Source organism: Rhinatrema bivittatum, chromosome 1 (assembly GCF_901001135.1).
Source record: "Rhinatrema bivittatum chromosome 1, aRhiBiv1.1, whole genome shotgun sequence".
Taxonomy (NCBI): domain Eukaryota; kingdom Metazoa; phylum Chordata; class Amphibia; order Gymnophiona; family Rhinatrematidae; genus Rhinatrema; species Rhinatrema bivittatum.
Genome location: NC_042615.1, coordinates 509,184,032 through 509,201,350, shown reverse-complemented (window position 1 = coordinate 509,201,350; position 17,319 = coordinate 509,184,032). Strand labels below are relative to the sequence as shown.

General features: G+C 46.6%; 1 protein-coding gene across 9 annotated transcripts in view; it reads right to left on the bottom strand.

Annotated features, from left to right (window-relative positions):
• Positions 1 to 17,319, bottom strand: part of HDAC6 (histone deacetylase 6) — a 172,015-nt gene that overhangs the window by 19,037 nt on the left and 135,659 nt on the right. For all 9 annotated transcript variants that reach the window (XM_029611444.1, XM_029611455.1, XM_029611433.1 and 6 more), the window contains 3 exons: positions 6,993 to 7,167; positions 2,331 to 3,169; positions 2,112 to 2,222 (listed from right to left, as the gene is read on the bottom strand). In XM_029611444.1, coding sequence (XP_029467304.1) covers positions 2,112 to 2,222; positions 2,331 to 3,169; positions 6,993 to 7,167 — 1,125 coding nt within the window. The remainder of the gene's footprint in view (positions 1 to 2,111; positions 2,223 to 2,330; positions 3,170 to 6,992; positions 7,168 to 17,319) is intronic.

Below are 17,319 nucleotides of genomic sequence, written 5' to 3'. Positions count from 1 at the left end.
AGTAAGGCATCTAAGGCTAAAATTGTGCTGTGGTTGAAGGAAGCGATCAAGTCAACTCACATTTCTAAAGGGTGCTTGCTGCTGGGGGTTTAGGGGCACACTAGACAACTTCTCAAGCGACTTCCTGGGCTGAGTCACAATAGGTGTGTGTCTGCATGAAATTTCCTAGGCAGCTACTGGGAAGTAGTTGCACACTTTTGCTAGGCATTATCGCTTGGATATCGGAGCTCCGGCTTCCATGTGTTTTGGCGAGTCTGTTCTATGAGCGGAACTCACCAGGTCCCACCCGAGTTAAGGGAAGCTTATGTACATCCCAGGAGTCTGGACTGATCTGGATACGTAAAGAGAAAGGAAAATTGGTTCTTACTTGCTAATTTTCATTCCTGTAGTACCATAGATCAGTCCAGAGGCCTGCCCATTTACTGGGTGGGAGTGGGGGTGGGAAGAGTCCGCCACACGTACTGTTGCTTTGTATATAGTGCGGAGTTGGAGGTTTTCAATGCTGATTGCTTCTGTTAAATTTGAGAAACAAGTTTCCCATTGTCTTTTTGGGCAATTCACCTTCTGGCTCATTGGAGGGAAGGGAGTTTGCTTGGAAATTTGCTTCGAAATTTATGCTTGTTGCTTCATCTTGCCTTGGGTACAGGTCAATACTGAGGGACTGCAGGTGGCACACCGGGCTATGTACAATGTCAGTGAAACTTTCTCTTTTTCCATCTGCTGGCAGAGAGGGAAAACCCAGGAGGACTGATCTGTGGTATTACAGGAACGAAAATTAGCAGGTAAGAACCAATTTTCCTATATCACTTACACATCCACCACTCACATCCACAACAAATACACCTCATTCTCTCAGAGACAGGGAGGAGTAGGAGAGAGGGGAATGCAATGGGCAAAGTGCCCCTACACCAATCCAACACCACATACCATCTATGCTACAAGATATGTGCACCTCACTCATCAACATATACCGTATCCTCACCTGCACATCCCATCCCCACCACCCGCAACCCCCACCTTCACACCCTCTGCAATCCTTCTGACCTACACCCTTCCCCCCAACACTCCTTCTCACACACTGTCACTTATCCCCATTCCTCCACCCCCAACAAAGTACATACAAGACACATTGTATACATCCAACTGATTGAGTCACAGAACTCACTTTTTGACACTGCCTTGCAAATTCTCTCTTTTTTGGGGTGTTCCTTTAGCATCCACACACACTCAAACAAGGGGGGGGGGGAGAAAGGAGGGGTGGGGTAAAGAATTCTATAGTGCTCTCCCTGCCTTCCTTTTCATTAAAAGTCACTTGCTCTACCCAACTTGTATTTTCCACCTAGGCACAAATATGGAATCTGGAGAGCCCATCGGAACTGGGAGCCTGCTGAATAGTCAGAACTTGTTTTATCTCCAGTACAAAATTGGAGTCAAAATGTCAACTGGAATTTCTTTTTTTTTTTTAGGATAGATCAGGGGGAGAAGTTATGGAGGATAAATGGGAAGTTATTTCCTTTGGATTAGACAAACGCCAAAACATTTAGGCTAGTGATCAGCAACTGTATCCTGTAAGAATTGTTTGTTGGTTAAAGTTTCTCTTTTTATTACGGAGGCCTGGTATTATTCTCTTTTACCATTCCCTGCAGTTTTCACAGGGATCAGGATATAGCTCTTCTCCCTGTGATCTCTCACTCAGGCTCTGTCATGCCATATGTCTCACTTGGTCTCTTTAGTCTGGTGATATTTATTCTGGTCAACTGCTTTGCCTTCCTGTTTCTGAGAATCTGTTAGCTGTGCTCTAAGTTTCAGGTACTTTCTGTGTGGGTTTTCTCTATAAAAAGAAATCTGCCCTGGTTTTACGTTTCTCGTCATTCAACATGGCTGTAATACATACCCTGCACTAAGACTTTGCCTTCAAGTAATGCCTAGCTTTCTTGATTCTCCTCAACTCTGACGTTTACACTCTGTAGTCATTTCTCATGATTAATTAGTACGAAGAGCCTCTCCCCCAACACATAGCTCTGCCACTGCATCTCAATCTTACCTTCTCATAACAGGACAGATCTCAGTTGCCACAGCAATACTAGAAGACTGCCTCTTTTCGCACTCACCGAATCTGCCTCTAGACTGTTGCCAAACAGCTGAGCCAAGGACCTCGAGTTCCCAGGGTCATTCCAGCCACTAGCTCCCTCCAGTTGTTCCTCCTCATTCAGGCCAGCAACCTACAATGGACAGGCACACAAAACATACAGAAATGGAAATGACCCTTTCTGTGCCAGAGGGGGAAAAAAACAAAAAAAAAACAAAAAAACCAAACAGTACCCACTTACCTGCAGATTTTTCTCCTTCACCTCTCTGGCTCCTTTGCTGCCCTCTATTCCTGTTTCTGATGCGGCCCCTGGTGAGACAGAGGCCGATGAGGCGCGGATGGATTCAGGAGATACTGTATGGGGCCAGACTTTCTTCCTTGCTCCACCCACCGGTGGGGAGACAGGGTTTTGGTAGGCAGAAAGGGAGGGGACAAGGCTTGCTGGAGTCCCAGGAGAGTCCTGACTTAGGTGCAGGGTCTCCAGACAGGTGCAAATCTCATCAGCAGACTGCACAGCCCTGGTATCCTCATGCTGCCCTATATCCCCTGCTGATAGCTTTCCTTTGTCATGCTTCACCCTTCCGCTGGCAATTACGGGAGTCTCTGGAAACTGCTGACTCTTCAGGATTGCAGATGGCTCACCAGAGTCCATTATGTTCCTGAATGGTGGAATCTGATGTCCCCTGGTCTCCTCCACTGCCATCCATCCATGGTCCTTTCCAGGGCTCACTGGTAGCGCTGATGACCTCGGACCTCTTTCTTCATCCTTCACAGGGGAATCGGGCAACCTCTGACTTTTCCTGTCATCTTCCTTGGCAGTTGCTGCCTGTGCCAGTAACCTGTCTCCCTTCCCAGGGCTTGCTGGATGTGCTGCAGACCCCTGACCTCTCTCATCCCCCTTATCGGCAGTCACTGGCAGTGATGGTGATCTCTTTCCAGAAGTGACCAGATGCGCTGGTAACCTTTGATCCCTTCCTTTCTGCACGTCTTTCTTGGGAGAGGTGTTCTGATTTTCGCTGGGACTAACTGAGAGGCTTCTGGTTGTTGCTGACTCTTCTTCTGCACCCAGATATTTAGGGACTGCACGTAAAGAAAGAGCGAAGAGTGAAAACTCTCAGTATCATAGGGTATAGCATTTAAAGTCAATGTAGTATTTTATGACGCTTCCTTGCTATGCAAAGACATTCTTGATATGTTCAAGCAGCAATAGCAAATATAAAATGCAATCAATTAAAACAAACTAAATTCCCCCTTTTTCATTCTGATTCTTCTATAACTTCCAGAGGAGATATTGGTATTTATAAAGTTATTGAGATCTCCTAACTAGTTGACCCCACTGTTATAAATCTGAGATGTTGATCTTCATCAGAGCCCCATGCAGGAATCTGCTGTCTGTGAATACAACACAGAACAGATCTTCATTAGAGCCCTCTGCGGGCATCACACCGACACATAAGACACTTCTTGCTGTCATTTCCTTTTTAATAATTCTTACAACAATCAGGAAGATGAGTCCTGTCTCTCAGGGGGTATAAAAGACCAGCCACCACAAAATATTTACACGTCACTTTCTGTCTAGGAGCATCCTTCCCTGCAGTCCTTCCCCAGTCTGAGCACTTGTCCAGTAATTCTGGGACTAGAAACACAACAAACAAATAAAAATCCCTGCTGACAGCCCCACAACCAAAGCATAATTCTTCCAAGTCAGAAGTTATAAGGTTTTTGTTACCCACAGACAAACAGCAGCAGAATGGCTGAGTGTTGCAGCCATTAACAGCAAGGAAATAGAAGATAAGAAACGTCTTGTTCTATTATGCACCCCAACAGTCAGCACCAATGCAACTTAGCACATCAGTGCTTTCTGGGGTAGGATAATTGCAGCCTGAAGAACCTCTCACCAAAGGCTACCTCTTGCTGAGGTCCATTTGGTGTGGATAAATCCCATGCAATTGCTGTAGAGATATCTAAATTCTGAAAAATCCTATGCACTCTTGTATGCCTCAGTAATGCAGCCATGGCTCCATTTAGAGTGGAAATGGCAAAAGCTGGGAATTGTCTCAAAGAGTTGGTCTGATTTCCTGAAAAAATAAAAAAAAATTAATAAACCTGGTTCCGAAAATAAAACTTCAGAGCTCTTTAGTTCTAAACAGTTAACTTTTGCTCCTCAGAAGTCTTTGGGTTTGTGCACAAGACAGGCAGAATTACTCTTTGGTTAATGTGGAATTAACCGGAATTAGCCTGCGGCAGAAAACTCAGAACAAATTATCAAGACGTTATCTGGGGGAAAAACTGCAAAAACAGAGCTGCTGCAGAAAAGGCTTTCAGTTCTTGCTGAGCAAATCGTAAACACAACTTGGAGGTCAAAAAACAAGACGACACTGAATCCAGCAGTTCAAACAGCGGAGTACACACAACACTATCTGGCCAATTTAAAAAAAAAAAAAAAAGGCTGTGCATCTAACTTAGCCAAATTTTGACTGCCTAAGTTAAGTTGGTTTTCAGTCAGATATAGCTGGATGAAATTTAGCTGCTTAGAATTAGTGTGCTCAGCTTTTGCATGCTGAAACTTAGCTAGCAGTGAAAACTAGTACTACCCAGCTAAATTACCACACACCGCCGAGATGCAAGGTAAACTGTGGGCTGATAGCCCTCCATCCCTCTCTACCACCTGCTGAAGCAAAAGTACTCTGCAGGGATAAATGCCTCATCACCCTCCCTTCTCTGCACCCCAGAAGCCCCACTAAAGATTGCCAAGCCTAACCAGGATGACATAGGCTTATGTTCTCCCAACCAGATGTCCACATAAGCTACCTGCACTGCTGCCAGGAGGGCTGTAAGCCTTTGTCCTCCTGGCTTGGCAATTTTTTGGATGACTTTTGGGGGGAGGAGGTTGCAGGGGCAATATTGCCCAGCGGCTGATTCTGGATCAGATCTGGTAGGAGGGGCAGTATTGACAGGTGGGAAGAGAGAGAGATTGGGGAGGGGGGGGGGGGACGGAAAGCTGTCAGCCAGTCAAACAATTACTTTTGAATTCCAGCTAGTGGGAGGGAGAGGGTTGGTTTGTGCTAGCTAATGAGATCTAGCCCTCCTATGGTAGCACCTAAATTTTGGTCACCCAAGTCAGGTGCCTACCACAGAAAATCAGGGCCAAGCGCCTAATATCCTTCTCCCAGTTTGACTCCACTCCTGGCTACACCCACATTTTAGGTGCCTAGTGAGAAATGGGCACCTAAAAGGTTAGGTGCTGAACCCTATTTTCACAGGGGCCAATTTAGGTGCCTAACTCCCAAATGTTAGGAACTTAAACCGTCTGAAAACTGACCTCTATGAAGAACTGAGCCAGCTAAGGCTTTGAAACTAACTGGGCTAAGGAGCTACATTTAACACCCTGAGTTGCATTAAGTGGATAAATCTACATTTAACACCCTGAGTTGCATTAAGTGGATAAATCTAGCCGCTCTAATTCTGGGCAGGCATGGTGGTGGGGAGAAAGTTAAGAGAGTAGCACAGTTTTTCAGCACCAACTGCCTCATGTGGCCAGTCATATCTGGGCATGCCATAGCAGGCCGAAATCTGGCCAGCCAGAACCTCCCTCTGGCTGACCCAAACAGTGTTAGCATGGGCAGGGTGGGGGGTAGCCAACCCTTCCTTCACAATTTCCTCATTCTGCTCACCCAAATGAAAGCATTAGCTTGGGGAGGGGGAAGAGCTGAAGTCTCCCCTCCCACGATCCCCTGGCATTAATAAAAAAAAAAAAATAGAAATGGTATTAGGTGGCCCTTGCATTCTCAAACCCCTCCCTTCAAAAGCCCCCATGCCCACCCCAGCTAACACGGTCACTCCAGATGGGTTGAAAACAGAACTGTCATGTGCCCCCCTCCCCCAACACATGGGCAGGCAAGAAGGGTGGGCTGCTCTGTCCCCGTCCCCAATGCTTGGAAGCCAGGCAATTGGGAGACAGAGCTGACTAGCACAGACTTTCAGTACCAGCCTGCTAAGTGTAGAGAGAGCACGCCAATTCTTACCGGCTAACTTTTAGCCAACTATATTAGGGCTGGCTTTCAGTAAACTTTCTAGCTTGCTATATTAGACTGAAAATCAGCTTAATATAGCAATGGAAAATTTGGCTGGCTAAAGTCAGGCCCTTAGCTGTTTTCTAGATAATTGACCTCAATAACCTTCGGGCCGATTCAGTAAAGTCCGCGGGAGAGCGGGCGAATGCCCACTCGATCTCCCAAAAGGATGTCCTGGGAAAGAAGATAAGGAATGACTGCTGCACTGCTGACAGAATCATAGAAGTCTTCAGATGCACTTCCAGGGCTGCCGTCGTTGCTCTGGTGGCAGGAGGGCTTAACCCATGGTCTGCCACAGCGTTGTGGGAATTTCCTCCAAGATGCTTCACACCATAGCATAAATATATATCCAGGTCCGAAAGTAAAAAACAGTTTCTACACCAGAGAATCCCAAGTCTTCCAAGAACATTGCCAGACCAAATGAACAAGAACTGCAAATAAAGAGGTTTATCGGACCCAAAAAAAAGAGACAGAGGTGCAGAAGGTATGCTCCTGACTATCCCCCCCTTCCTTTTCCTCGTAACAGCACTCAAAAGGAAGGAAATAAAGCAATGGTAAATAAAACCAGACAGAGTGAGAGACCTCTGTAGCCAGCATTCAATCAGCCAGTTTAATCCCACCTACAGGTCCTTCTCGAGCAGATACCTGCAGATGATTGGGAAGGACTGCAGGAATTAAGCAGAAGAGACCCCTAAACAGAAGACATGAAAGTACTTCCTGTGGATGCTGGCCTACTAAACTTTCCACGGGGCAGTACCCATCAGTCCTGAGTGTTATGCATCCATCCACTTCCCCTGGCATTTCCATATACTTCCTCCCCCCAAGCTCACCATTTAGCCGTAGGCTCTTCCAGTACTTGCGGTGTGCATGTATTGTGTTGCCAATGGACTGTAGCGCACTGGGCTGGGGAGATTTTAGCTTCGCAAGCATTGGGGGGGCCTCTCCCAGCAGGGTCCGGGTGCACAGAGCCATGGACTCAGAGATGGAAGTCAGATTATAGCCACCCTGGAACACGAGAGGAAAATGATAAAGTGGAATATATCAGTATGATGAAACAAATCCAGGTAAGGTCAGTCATCATGGGTGAAAGGAAAAGGAAAAGGGAGAAGTCTGGTGACAAAAGTGTGAAATGAGTGAGTTGGGTAGAAGAGAGATGCTGGGATGGGGTATTCCAGCAGACATGGGGAGCGAGATCTGTCCCTAGCAGTGGCCTGGGCATTGAGAGCTGGGTAGTTATATAAGCTATTGCCTATCCTGAAACAGTATAAAATCCGATATTAATCTTATATTACCCCAAACAGACTTCATAGGATTACTACAGAGATCCCACATACAGGCTACAGAGAGGGTACTTTCCAACACATAGTGAGATTGCTCCTTTCAGAGGGAGTTGTTTTAAAAAGAGTTTTGATTCCCTGCGAACATTCAGGTTTGCATTATTGGACCATTATAAGACTGAATTCCAGCAGAGTCAACAGTCAAAGCCATAATAGTCAGAGCCATCTTTAGGCTGAAGCAGGGTCTGATCAGATAATGAAATCCAGAGCCCCGCATGTCATTACTACATCAGATACATCCCTCAGCAGCACTGGAACAACCAGAGAAGCAAAAGAAAGTACTGCTAGGTACACTGTTACTTCTCCAGCCTTCAGCAGCTGATTAGCTCTCACAAGCAACATAAGCTATTCAGCTGTGGGAGGCATGGAGGCAGCAGTAACTGTTCCAAAATGCTTCCTCCCACTCCTGTGGCCACTGGGATCCAGCTGATCTGTGAGCCCTTCTGTCATAGACTCACATGAGAAAGCACATCTGTGCTTTTGGAGGGGGGTGGGGGGAGCAGAGTGATGTTCCTGCATCTTCCACCAGTGACCCCATAAGGAAGACATCTCTGCCCCTGCTTCCCCTGAGCTGTCTTTAGGCTGGTATGGGTGGTGACCACAGGAAAATTGGTTCTTACCTGATAATCTTCGTTCCTAGAATACCACAGATCACTCCAGATGCATTGGTTTTTCATTCCTAGCAGCAGATGGAGACAGAGAAGAAAAGCTTTACTGACACTGTGCTACTTAAGATAATGTGGCCACCTGCAGTCCCTCAGTAGGAACTATACCCAAACCAAGATGAGCTTAAACCATAAACTCCCCCCCCCCACAACACAAGCAAGGGAAAGGTTGAGCCCCCAACCTGGAGCTCTTTCATCTATAGAGGAGTTTGAAAACTCCCAAACCTACAACAAATCCTGACTATCTATACTCCAAAAACAGAGCGGTCCTTCCAAAGAGGTTGGGCTCTGGACTGAACTGTGATATTCCAGGAACGAAAATTAGCAGATAAGAACCAATTTTCCTTTTCTGTACATACCCCAGATCAATCCAGATGCACCGGATGTACTCAAGTTCCTCTAACTGGGTGGGAATGTAAAAAAAAAAAAGAAGGACTAGCTCACGAGACATGCTCTCCCAAACCAAACTGCTCTTGTTGCACAAACATCCGGATGGTAATGCCTGGTGAAAGTGCATAGAGAAGTCCAGGTCATCAGCAGATAGATCTCCTGTGGGAAAACCAACACACACTCAGGCCAGGAAGCTGCCTGTGTCCTAGTCTAATGAGCCAGTATACCCTCAGGAATTGGACACCCTTTGCAAATATAAGCTGACACAATGGTTTCCTTTAGCCATCATGCAATGGTGGCTTAAGAAGCTTTACTCCCTTTATGCATTCTACCAAACAGAAAATGTGATCAGATCTCTGAAAACTGTTGGTGACCTTCAACTAACTCAAGAGAAACAGACACACATCCAAACAAGTGAAGTTCCTTCGCATTTAGAACCAAAAAAAAAGAGTTCAAATTCCAAAGAGAGAGAAGTTCCATCATCTGACTGAAGTGAAAAGCAAATACCACCTTCCTAAATCTGAAGAAAAGGATCCCTACAAGACACCACTAGAAGCTCTGAAATCCTCCTGTCTGAACAAATCACCACTAGAAAGACTACTTTTAGTGGTAATTCCTTCAGTGACACCTTTCTCAATGACTCAAAAGGAAGACCACAGAGAACCCGCAAAACCAAATTAAAGGTCCACAAGGAGAACACGCATCTCACTAGAGGACACAAAATGTTTCACATCTCAAAGAAAACAGACCACAGCCGGATGCGAAACCAGCGATATCCTGTTCACGTTACCTCTAAAACAGCCCAAGGCTCCCACCTGAACTGTTAGAGAATTGGATGCAAACCCATTCATAAGACCATTCTGCAAAAAAGCCAGAATGTGAGACATCAATGCTCGAATGTGTTTCAGATATGGTTCCTCCCCGAGGAACCATATCTGAAACACTCCCTATACCCTGACATAAACCAATGAAGTGAAAGGTCTCCTCTGAATAGCCTTTCAATTGTAAACAATTTCTTTCAAAAGCCAGGCCACAAGACCAAAGCGAGCCTCCTGATTCAAGAAAATCAGTTCATGATGAAGCAACTTAGGAAGTTGCCCAGGGCTTAGAGGTGCATCCACCCCAGATTTACCAAATCTGCAAACCATGGCCAACATGGCCATCCTGGAGTAATGAGGTTCACCTATCCCAGGGTGAGTCTTGAAAAGCCTTTGCACCCTTCCTATTAGAGGCCAAAAAGGGAAGGCTTACAACATCATCCCGGATGGCCACTAGAGAACAAGTGTGTCTAGACCCTTTGCTTCGGCCTCCTGCTTCCGCCAGCTCCCATTCTCCGGGGTCCAGTGCCTGTCTGCTGAGAAAGGCTACATGAACGTTTTCCACCCTGGTGACCTGAGACACCAGAGTAACCAAGTGTTCAGTGGAAATGCTCCTGGGCTTCCCGAGACACCATGAGACTCCTAGTCCTTCCTTGGTGGTTGATATAAGCCACTGTCGTTGCATTATCCAATACGGCTCTCAGCACTCAAATCACACAACTGCAGAAGAAAAGAAAGCAACACCCTGCAAACTACTCTCATTTCCAAACAATTAAAAGACTATGCCTCCTTCGCAGACCAATCCTGTGCTGCTTACCCCTGACAAATGCTGCCCCCCAGCCTTTCAGACTGGCATCGGTGGTCATTACCATCCATACTTGGATCTCCAATTCCATGCCCAGCTCCAAATGGCCCAAGAAAGCCATCAGGAGAGACTAGTGGTAGCTGAAGATGGAACTTCAACTGAAGGTTCTAGCGGAACAAAAGCATCCTCTGAAGAAGCTGAATATGCTGTGCCTGCTTACCTGTCTGCTGTTGCTGACTGCAGTTCCAGCCTCTCGTGCACCTTTCTGGACTGAGTCACTGTTTTTCTGCTCTGCTTTGCAGGTTCGCTTTTTGTTTCTCTCTCTCCTATTGCTTTCTGTTAGTCCAGAGACCTGGCCACACCTCCGATGACATCACAAAAGTGCTCCTATTGGACACCTGGGACATTGCTGGAGGCGCCATGTGCCAGAGGGGTACACACCTCAGTTGCATACAAAGTTCCTTTGTGTGCTCCTTCATGCGTGCCTGAGGGGAGAGGAGACACTGTGTCTTTCTCTATGTTTTTTTTTTTAAAAGGAGAAATTACTACTTACCTGATAATTTCCTTTCCTCTAAGGCAGGCAGGCCAAACCCCACAAGTGGTGTTATGCACTTCTACCAGCAGATGGAGACAGAGTAAATGTTGATGTCTCAGATATATAGCTTTTCCCCCCGACAGCAACCCACTAGATTTCTCTGGAAAAAAAAACTATGGACAAACTGATTATACTTGAAAATGATTATTAACAATCAATCACTCATGCTTCCAATCAAGGCCCTCCATTGACTTGCTCCCCTAGAAGAGGCAGGGGCTGCCATTTGAAACTTCCGAAAATTAATGGAATTTCCATTTTGAGTGGCTGAGAACCTTGCACCTCACACCAGACCTCGAAAACACTCCAAAACGCTAACATAAGCCAGAGACGTAGATAAAACATTCTAGCCCGGCGCAAGGTGGAGTCACTGCAGCAGAATAATCACGCTTCAATAATCGAAGGACAAAAATCGATCCAGATCATCAAGTAGAATGAGTCCTTGTGTAACAGATTTGGCCAGGGAGCTGCTTGAGAGGACTGCCAACCAGTAGCCTCCGCAGATCGGTATATCACGGCTTCCTGGCCAAGCCGGAGCCAACAAGAACACATGTTTATGTCTGTCTTCGGATCCTGCCTGTGACTGAAGGACCTTGGAATCTCGCATTGGCTGAAGTTGCTAGCAAAGCCAGAAGGGAGACCCCAGCGCCACATTGAACAGAAAGGCCTCAGCAGACAGTGCCCATATCATGAGCGCGTCCATTTGCTTTGACACCCGAGGGTTCTTGGTTCCGGCTTGAGGAAAGAAGTACTCCACCAAGGGTGCATTGTCCAACATTATTCCTACTATCCAAGTCTCCAGAAGCTGAATCAATCACAAGCATGCCAGCCAAACTGCAAGTATTTACAATCGATTGAAGCTCCTCGGTCCCCAGCGATTCATGCTACCATTCCAGCATCTCCACCACTGCAAGTGAATGCTCACCTCCAAGAGAAATCTCACCATGTAGTCCTGAGACTGTGGACACCACCGGGAAGTTGCACTGAAGAGGTTGCATGTGGCCCTAGCCCAGGGAAACCCCCCCAACATGGCTGCCATCGAACTCAGGACCTGTAAATAAAGTCATGCTGTTAGGCGAATAGACCTTCCCAGGGTCTGAACTGGAGCAATCAATCAACTTTTGATTGGTGAATCCCTAGCTAAAACACTCAACCCTGCTAGGAAACATGGACACCAAGATACTCCACCATCTGAGCTGGCTATAATAAGGAGTTACTAGCCAAGTACACCACTCAGCCCAGCTCTTGCCAGGTGACTCTCTTCCAATGGAGATACTGGGAACCAAGACTCCGCCCCTACGAAAGGATGCCGCTATCACAACTAAGACCTTAGAGAAGGTCTTGGGTGCAGCGGCCAGCCAGAAAAGCAGGGCCTGAAACTGATAAGGATGTCCCAGAACCACATGCCGCAGGAACTGTTGATGTTCCCGACGAATGGGAATATGTAGAAATGCCTCCATCAGATCTAGAGATGGGAGAATTCCCCTGATTGCACTGCCATTGTTACAGCACATAGAATTTCCATATGGAAAGTAGTCACCCACAAATATCACTTGTGGTGCAGTGTCCCATATTTTCTTGTGATCCAAGAACAAAAATTACGGTCTTCAAGTCCAGCCCCCTCCTTAAATAAGTCTCTATTACCACCCTCTTCAGTAGGGAGTTGCAAGGCGAGACTGCAAGGCATCCAGAGGAATGCGAAGAAAACTCCAGAGCATAGCCTTCTCTTAACACTTCCAGGACCCATTAAACCAATGCGATCCAGACCCAGCTCTGATAACAGTAAGACAGACTAGGTGCTCCACTTCTGGAGCCCGCCTTCTTCCGAGGCTTTCTGGATCAAAAGGACAGACTTAAGAGGTCAAGAACTCTGAGTACTCGCATCCCTAAATAGACAATGGCTGCAGCCTCTAGCATGGCTTCTTGCCCAAGAGGACTCTATGCCGACTTCTTAGCCTTAGGCAAACGAGGGACCTGATCTCCAACTCACTTCCAAATAAAAAAGGAACCCTTAAAGGGTAACCTTGTGAGAATGGATTTAGAAATTGTATCTGCCAATCAATTTTGCATCCAACACTGACATCTAGCAGCTCTCGAGTCACAGTGCGCATCAACTAAGGAAGGGGCCCTGGTTGCAACAACGTTCCACTATTTGACCCCGCTCTCTCAGGTGCCTGAGAGAGGCATGGACTCGCCTGAGCCATCAGGGAGCAATGAGGCAATTTACAAATTCACTGCCATAGTCTCAAGACTTGTTTAAGGACAGCTTCAATTCTCCGATCCGGAGCATCTTTTAGAGCTGCCCTTTTCTTCTATTGGAAAGATGGTCTGCTTAGACACAGAACACACCAGCACTTCCACCTTCAGAAAACATAATTGTTCACCTCACCACCTGTTCCAAGGAGTTCAGTCTCCCAAAGCATGCCCCCCTTTAAGGTTTGCTTCTGGAGCACCCCATACAAGGGCAATCAGCTCTTGAATTGTATCCAGGAGAGGAAAGAAACAAGATGCTCGTGCAGTGTGGCCAAAAAGGAATCAGTCTTTTGCGCACCCTTAGAGTCATCCCCATGTCACACCAAGTGACTTCAGAGTCTGAGATAACAGACTCAATAACTCATCAGCATAAAAGAAACAGAGCAGAGAGTTCTATAGGGTTCCAAATCAGGAGTGATTTCCCCTTCAGCTAGAAGGAAGAAATCCATATCTTCCCCAGAATCATCTGCATCCACATCCTCCTGCATATCAGCAGGGACTCCTCATACCATGGTGCTTGCACACAGCAACAACCACTAGGTATGTGACCCAGTTTTGGAAGTATCGCCATCTCTGCTGGGAGCCCCTGCAGAAAGGACTGTAGTCCTTAGAAAGACCCACTGAGGAAAAGGACTCAATCTGATATCCTTGGATTGAACATCTCCTGAAGATGTTTTCATCCTAGGGTCAACTGAAGGGGACATCCGCAATGAATCGCCTTCAGCTCCAGTCCCCCCTGACAGAAGGGGACAGCACAGCACCCTGGCAGCACTGGCATAAACTCATAGAAATTCTTAGTTGTATTGCCCTTATATGGCAAGCAGCACAGATGCTAGGCACTTAGACTTGTCATCGGCTCCATAGCGCCTTGCTTCACTTGTGTGCCCAAATAAAAGATGCATTCAAGCACATTCTCAGGATACTTGTGCTCAAATAGGCATGCAACGCACTCAAGTCAACGTGCACTCAGGTAGGCACTCAGTACGATCTCAAGTTGGTGCTCCTTACGCACTCAATTAGATGCTCCGTACATGCTCAGGTAGGCATTCAGCATGCACAAATCTGCGCTCAGACAGGTGCTTTGTATGTGGTCAGGTAGGCACACTGAAATATAGGTCGTGAATATATGCTGTGATCTTGTGCTCCAATAGGTACACGAATGTGCGTGTTTATGTCACCGTCACACGGCAATCATATGCACAAATAAGTGCACAAAAGCGCTGCTCAACCCACCATGCCTGCATCGCTACCACACCTCACTAAACTCCCGAGAGAAGTGAGAGGGAGGAAGGAAAGGACCCAGACAAAAGCTTGCCTTTAAGAGGGAGATTGCCTAGTTACAACAGACCAGACATCTGCTAACCAATTCCGCAATCGCAGGAGTCTTGACCAAAACAAACAAACAGTCAACCCCATACTCTTGGTGGCCATGAGGACCAAGTTGTACAATACATCCAGCAATATAGGCAGACCCCATTTCCAATTGCTCTGCCTGCTTGGCAGGGTTAGAGAACACCATTCTTTTCACTTGAAATTGCTGAAACCAGCACAAACAGGCTCATGCCATTAAGCTTCTGCAGTCAGCTGCATGGATGCCTAACGCCAAGACTCTGAACATTTTCTTGAGATGCATCTCCAACTTCCAGTCCTGAGATTTTTTCAGAGCAGCTAACTTCACCAACAGAATGATGGTCTACTTGGTCACAACCGAGACAGAAGCATCCACCTTAGGAAGGTTCAGGAGGGTCAATGCATCCTCGGGTAGTGGATACATCACTTTATCCATTCTCAGACCAGACTCAAGAATATTCCACTCCCTGACTACCAATTTCTTAACAATCCAATAGAAGGGAAAATCATTTGCTGAATCTCGAAGACCTATGAAGGGGTCTACCCCCTCATGATTAGAATCTTCCTGAGGCTCCTTAATCCCATGCTCCTTGCTATAGGGATCTCCCCCTTCTCAGAGGGGTCCTCACCCTCATGTCTGAGAGACTGGCAATGGGTCGCCGCCCATGCCTCTTCCAAAACCAGACTCCTCATCCAAATGATAACCTTAAGTAGTGAGGTAGAACCTCAGACATCCCCCTCTGAGGGTCTATCTTTCACGCCTTAGGCATTAACTAAGCCCTTCTGGAACCTGAGCTCTTCTCCAATATCCCCTTCCTAGTCAGGAAGGCCTTGTGCATCCAGAAAAGTACACTCGGGAGAAACTCTTCCTCAATCAGATTTCCCTCCGAGCTTTCACAGACCCTTCTTGGGCAGATACAGAGGCTGCAGCCATAGGAAAATTAGTTTCTTACCTGATAATTTTCGTTCCTGTAGTACCATGGATCAGTCCAGACTCCTGGGTTATGCCCCCCTCTAGCAGATAGAGACAGAGAAATTCTAAAGGACTCTGACGTATATAGCAGGGTGCCACCTACAGTCCGTCAGTATTGCTCAGTCACAAAGCAGAATGGATGAAAAAAAACCCAAACTAACTATATATACTAACCTATAACATTTAAATGGATCACTAACCTCAATCGGATGAATACGGAAAACAAGATTGATCTGCAGACAAAATGTAAACAATTACTGAAAGAGTGGACTCTCCATTACCTGTATGTGCCCAGTGGGCGAGACTCTGGACTTATCCGTGGTACTACAGGAATGAAAATTATCAGGTAAGAAACTAATTTTCCTTTCCCTGTACGTACCCAGATCAGTCCAGACTCCTGGGATGTACCAGAGCTTTTTCTTACGTGGGATGGGATCCGGAGAAGCCCGCTCTCAGCACACCTTCTCCAAATCCACCGGTCCCCGGAGCCTGGACATCCAGATGGTAATGTCTAGTAGAAATATGCAAAGATTTCCATGTGGCCGCTCTGCAAATCTCCTGTGGTGAAATTTGCTGACATTCTGCACAGGATGCCACCTGGGATCGTGTAGAATGTGCCTTAAGACCTATCGGTAAGGACTTGCCACTCAACAAATATGCAGAATTTATAGTCTCCTTCAACCATCCGGCGATTGTCCTCTTAGACGCCATATTACCCCTTTTGGGGCCACTCCAAAGATGATCCAAGACACGAAAACTATTAGTGACCTCTAGATAATGCATCAAGACCCTGCGAACATCCAACTTCTTTAGTTCCTTAGCAAAAGGGTCTGACCAGTTGATATCAGAAAAGGACGAGAGCTCTACTGATTGAGATGAAAGGAGGAAACAACCTTTGGCAGAAAAGAAGGAACCGTTCGCAAGGAAATTCCGGAATCAGAAATCCTTAAGAAGGGTTCCCTGCAAGATAAAGCCTGAAAATCAGATAATCTACGAGCCAACGAAATTGCAACAAGAAACACAACTTTCAAAGTAAGATCCTTTAAGGTTGCACATTTCAAAGGTTCAAAAGGTGCAGCACACAAAGCTTTGAGGACTAAATTGAAATTCCAGGAAGGACAAGGATGTCTGAATGGAAAGCATAAATGCTTTGCTCCCCAAAGAAAATGAGATATCTGGATGCGCCACCAACGGTCAACCCTGAACGGTACCCCGTAAACAATCAAGAGCAGCAACCTGCACCCTCAAGGAGCTACACGATAAGCCCTTAGCTAAACCCGCTTGAAAAAAAACACAAAATATCTGGAATGGATGCCCGTGTAGAAACAACATCGCGGTCTAAGCATCAAGACTCAAAAACCTTCCATACGCAAACATAGGACAAGGAAGTGGAAGTTTTACGCGATTGTAAAAAAGTGTAGTCACCACAGCGCCCAAATAACCTTTATCCTTCAGACGCTGCCTCTCAAAAGCCATGCCGCTAGACAAAAGCGATCGACCTGATCGAAACAAACGGGCCCTTGATGAAGCAGGTTCGGAAGATCTGGGAACCTCAGAGGAGCCTCCACCATCAGATTGAGCAGATCTGCAAACCATGGACGACGGGGGCCACTCGGGAGCTACTAGAATGTCTGCCAGATGTAGTTCTATTCGTCTGAGGACCTTGCTAATTGTGTTTCCTCCTTGGCCACTAAAGTAGAACATTCATCGGCCAAGGCAGCACCAGAGCATCTACTCCCTCCACTGCCGTGTCTCTGCAGTGAGCAAAGAAGCATGGAGCTTTCGAATTCTTGAATGTCGCCATGAGATCCATGCAAGGAATGCCCCACTGGTCGCAGATTAACTGAAAAGCTTTGTCTGCCAGTTCCTACTCTCCTGGACAGAGACGATGTCAACTGAGAAAATCCGCGTGAACGTTGTCGACCCCGGCAATGTGGGATGCTGCTATGCTGACCAAGTGCTGTTCTGCCCAAC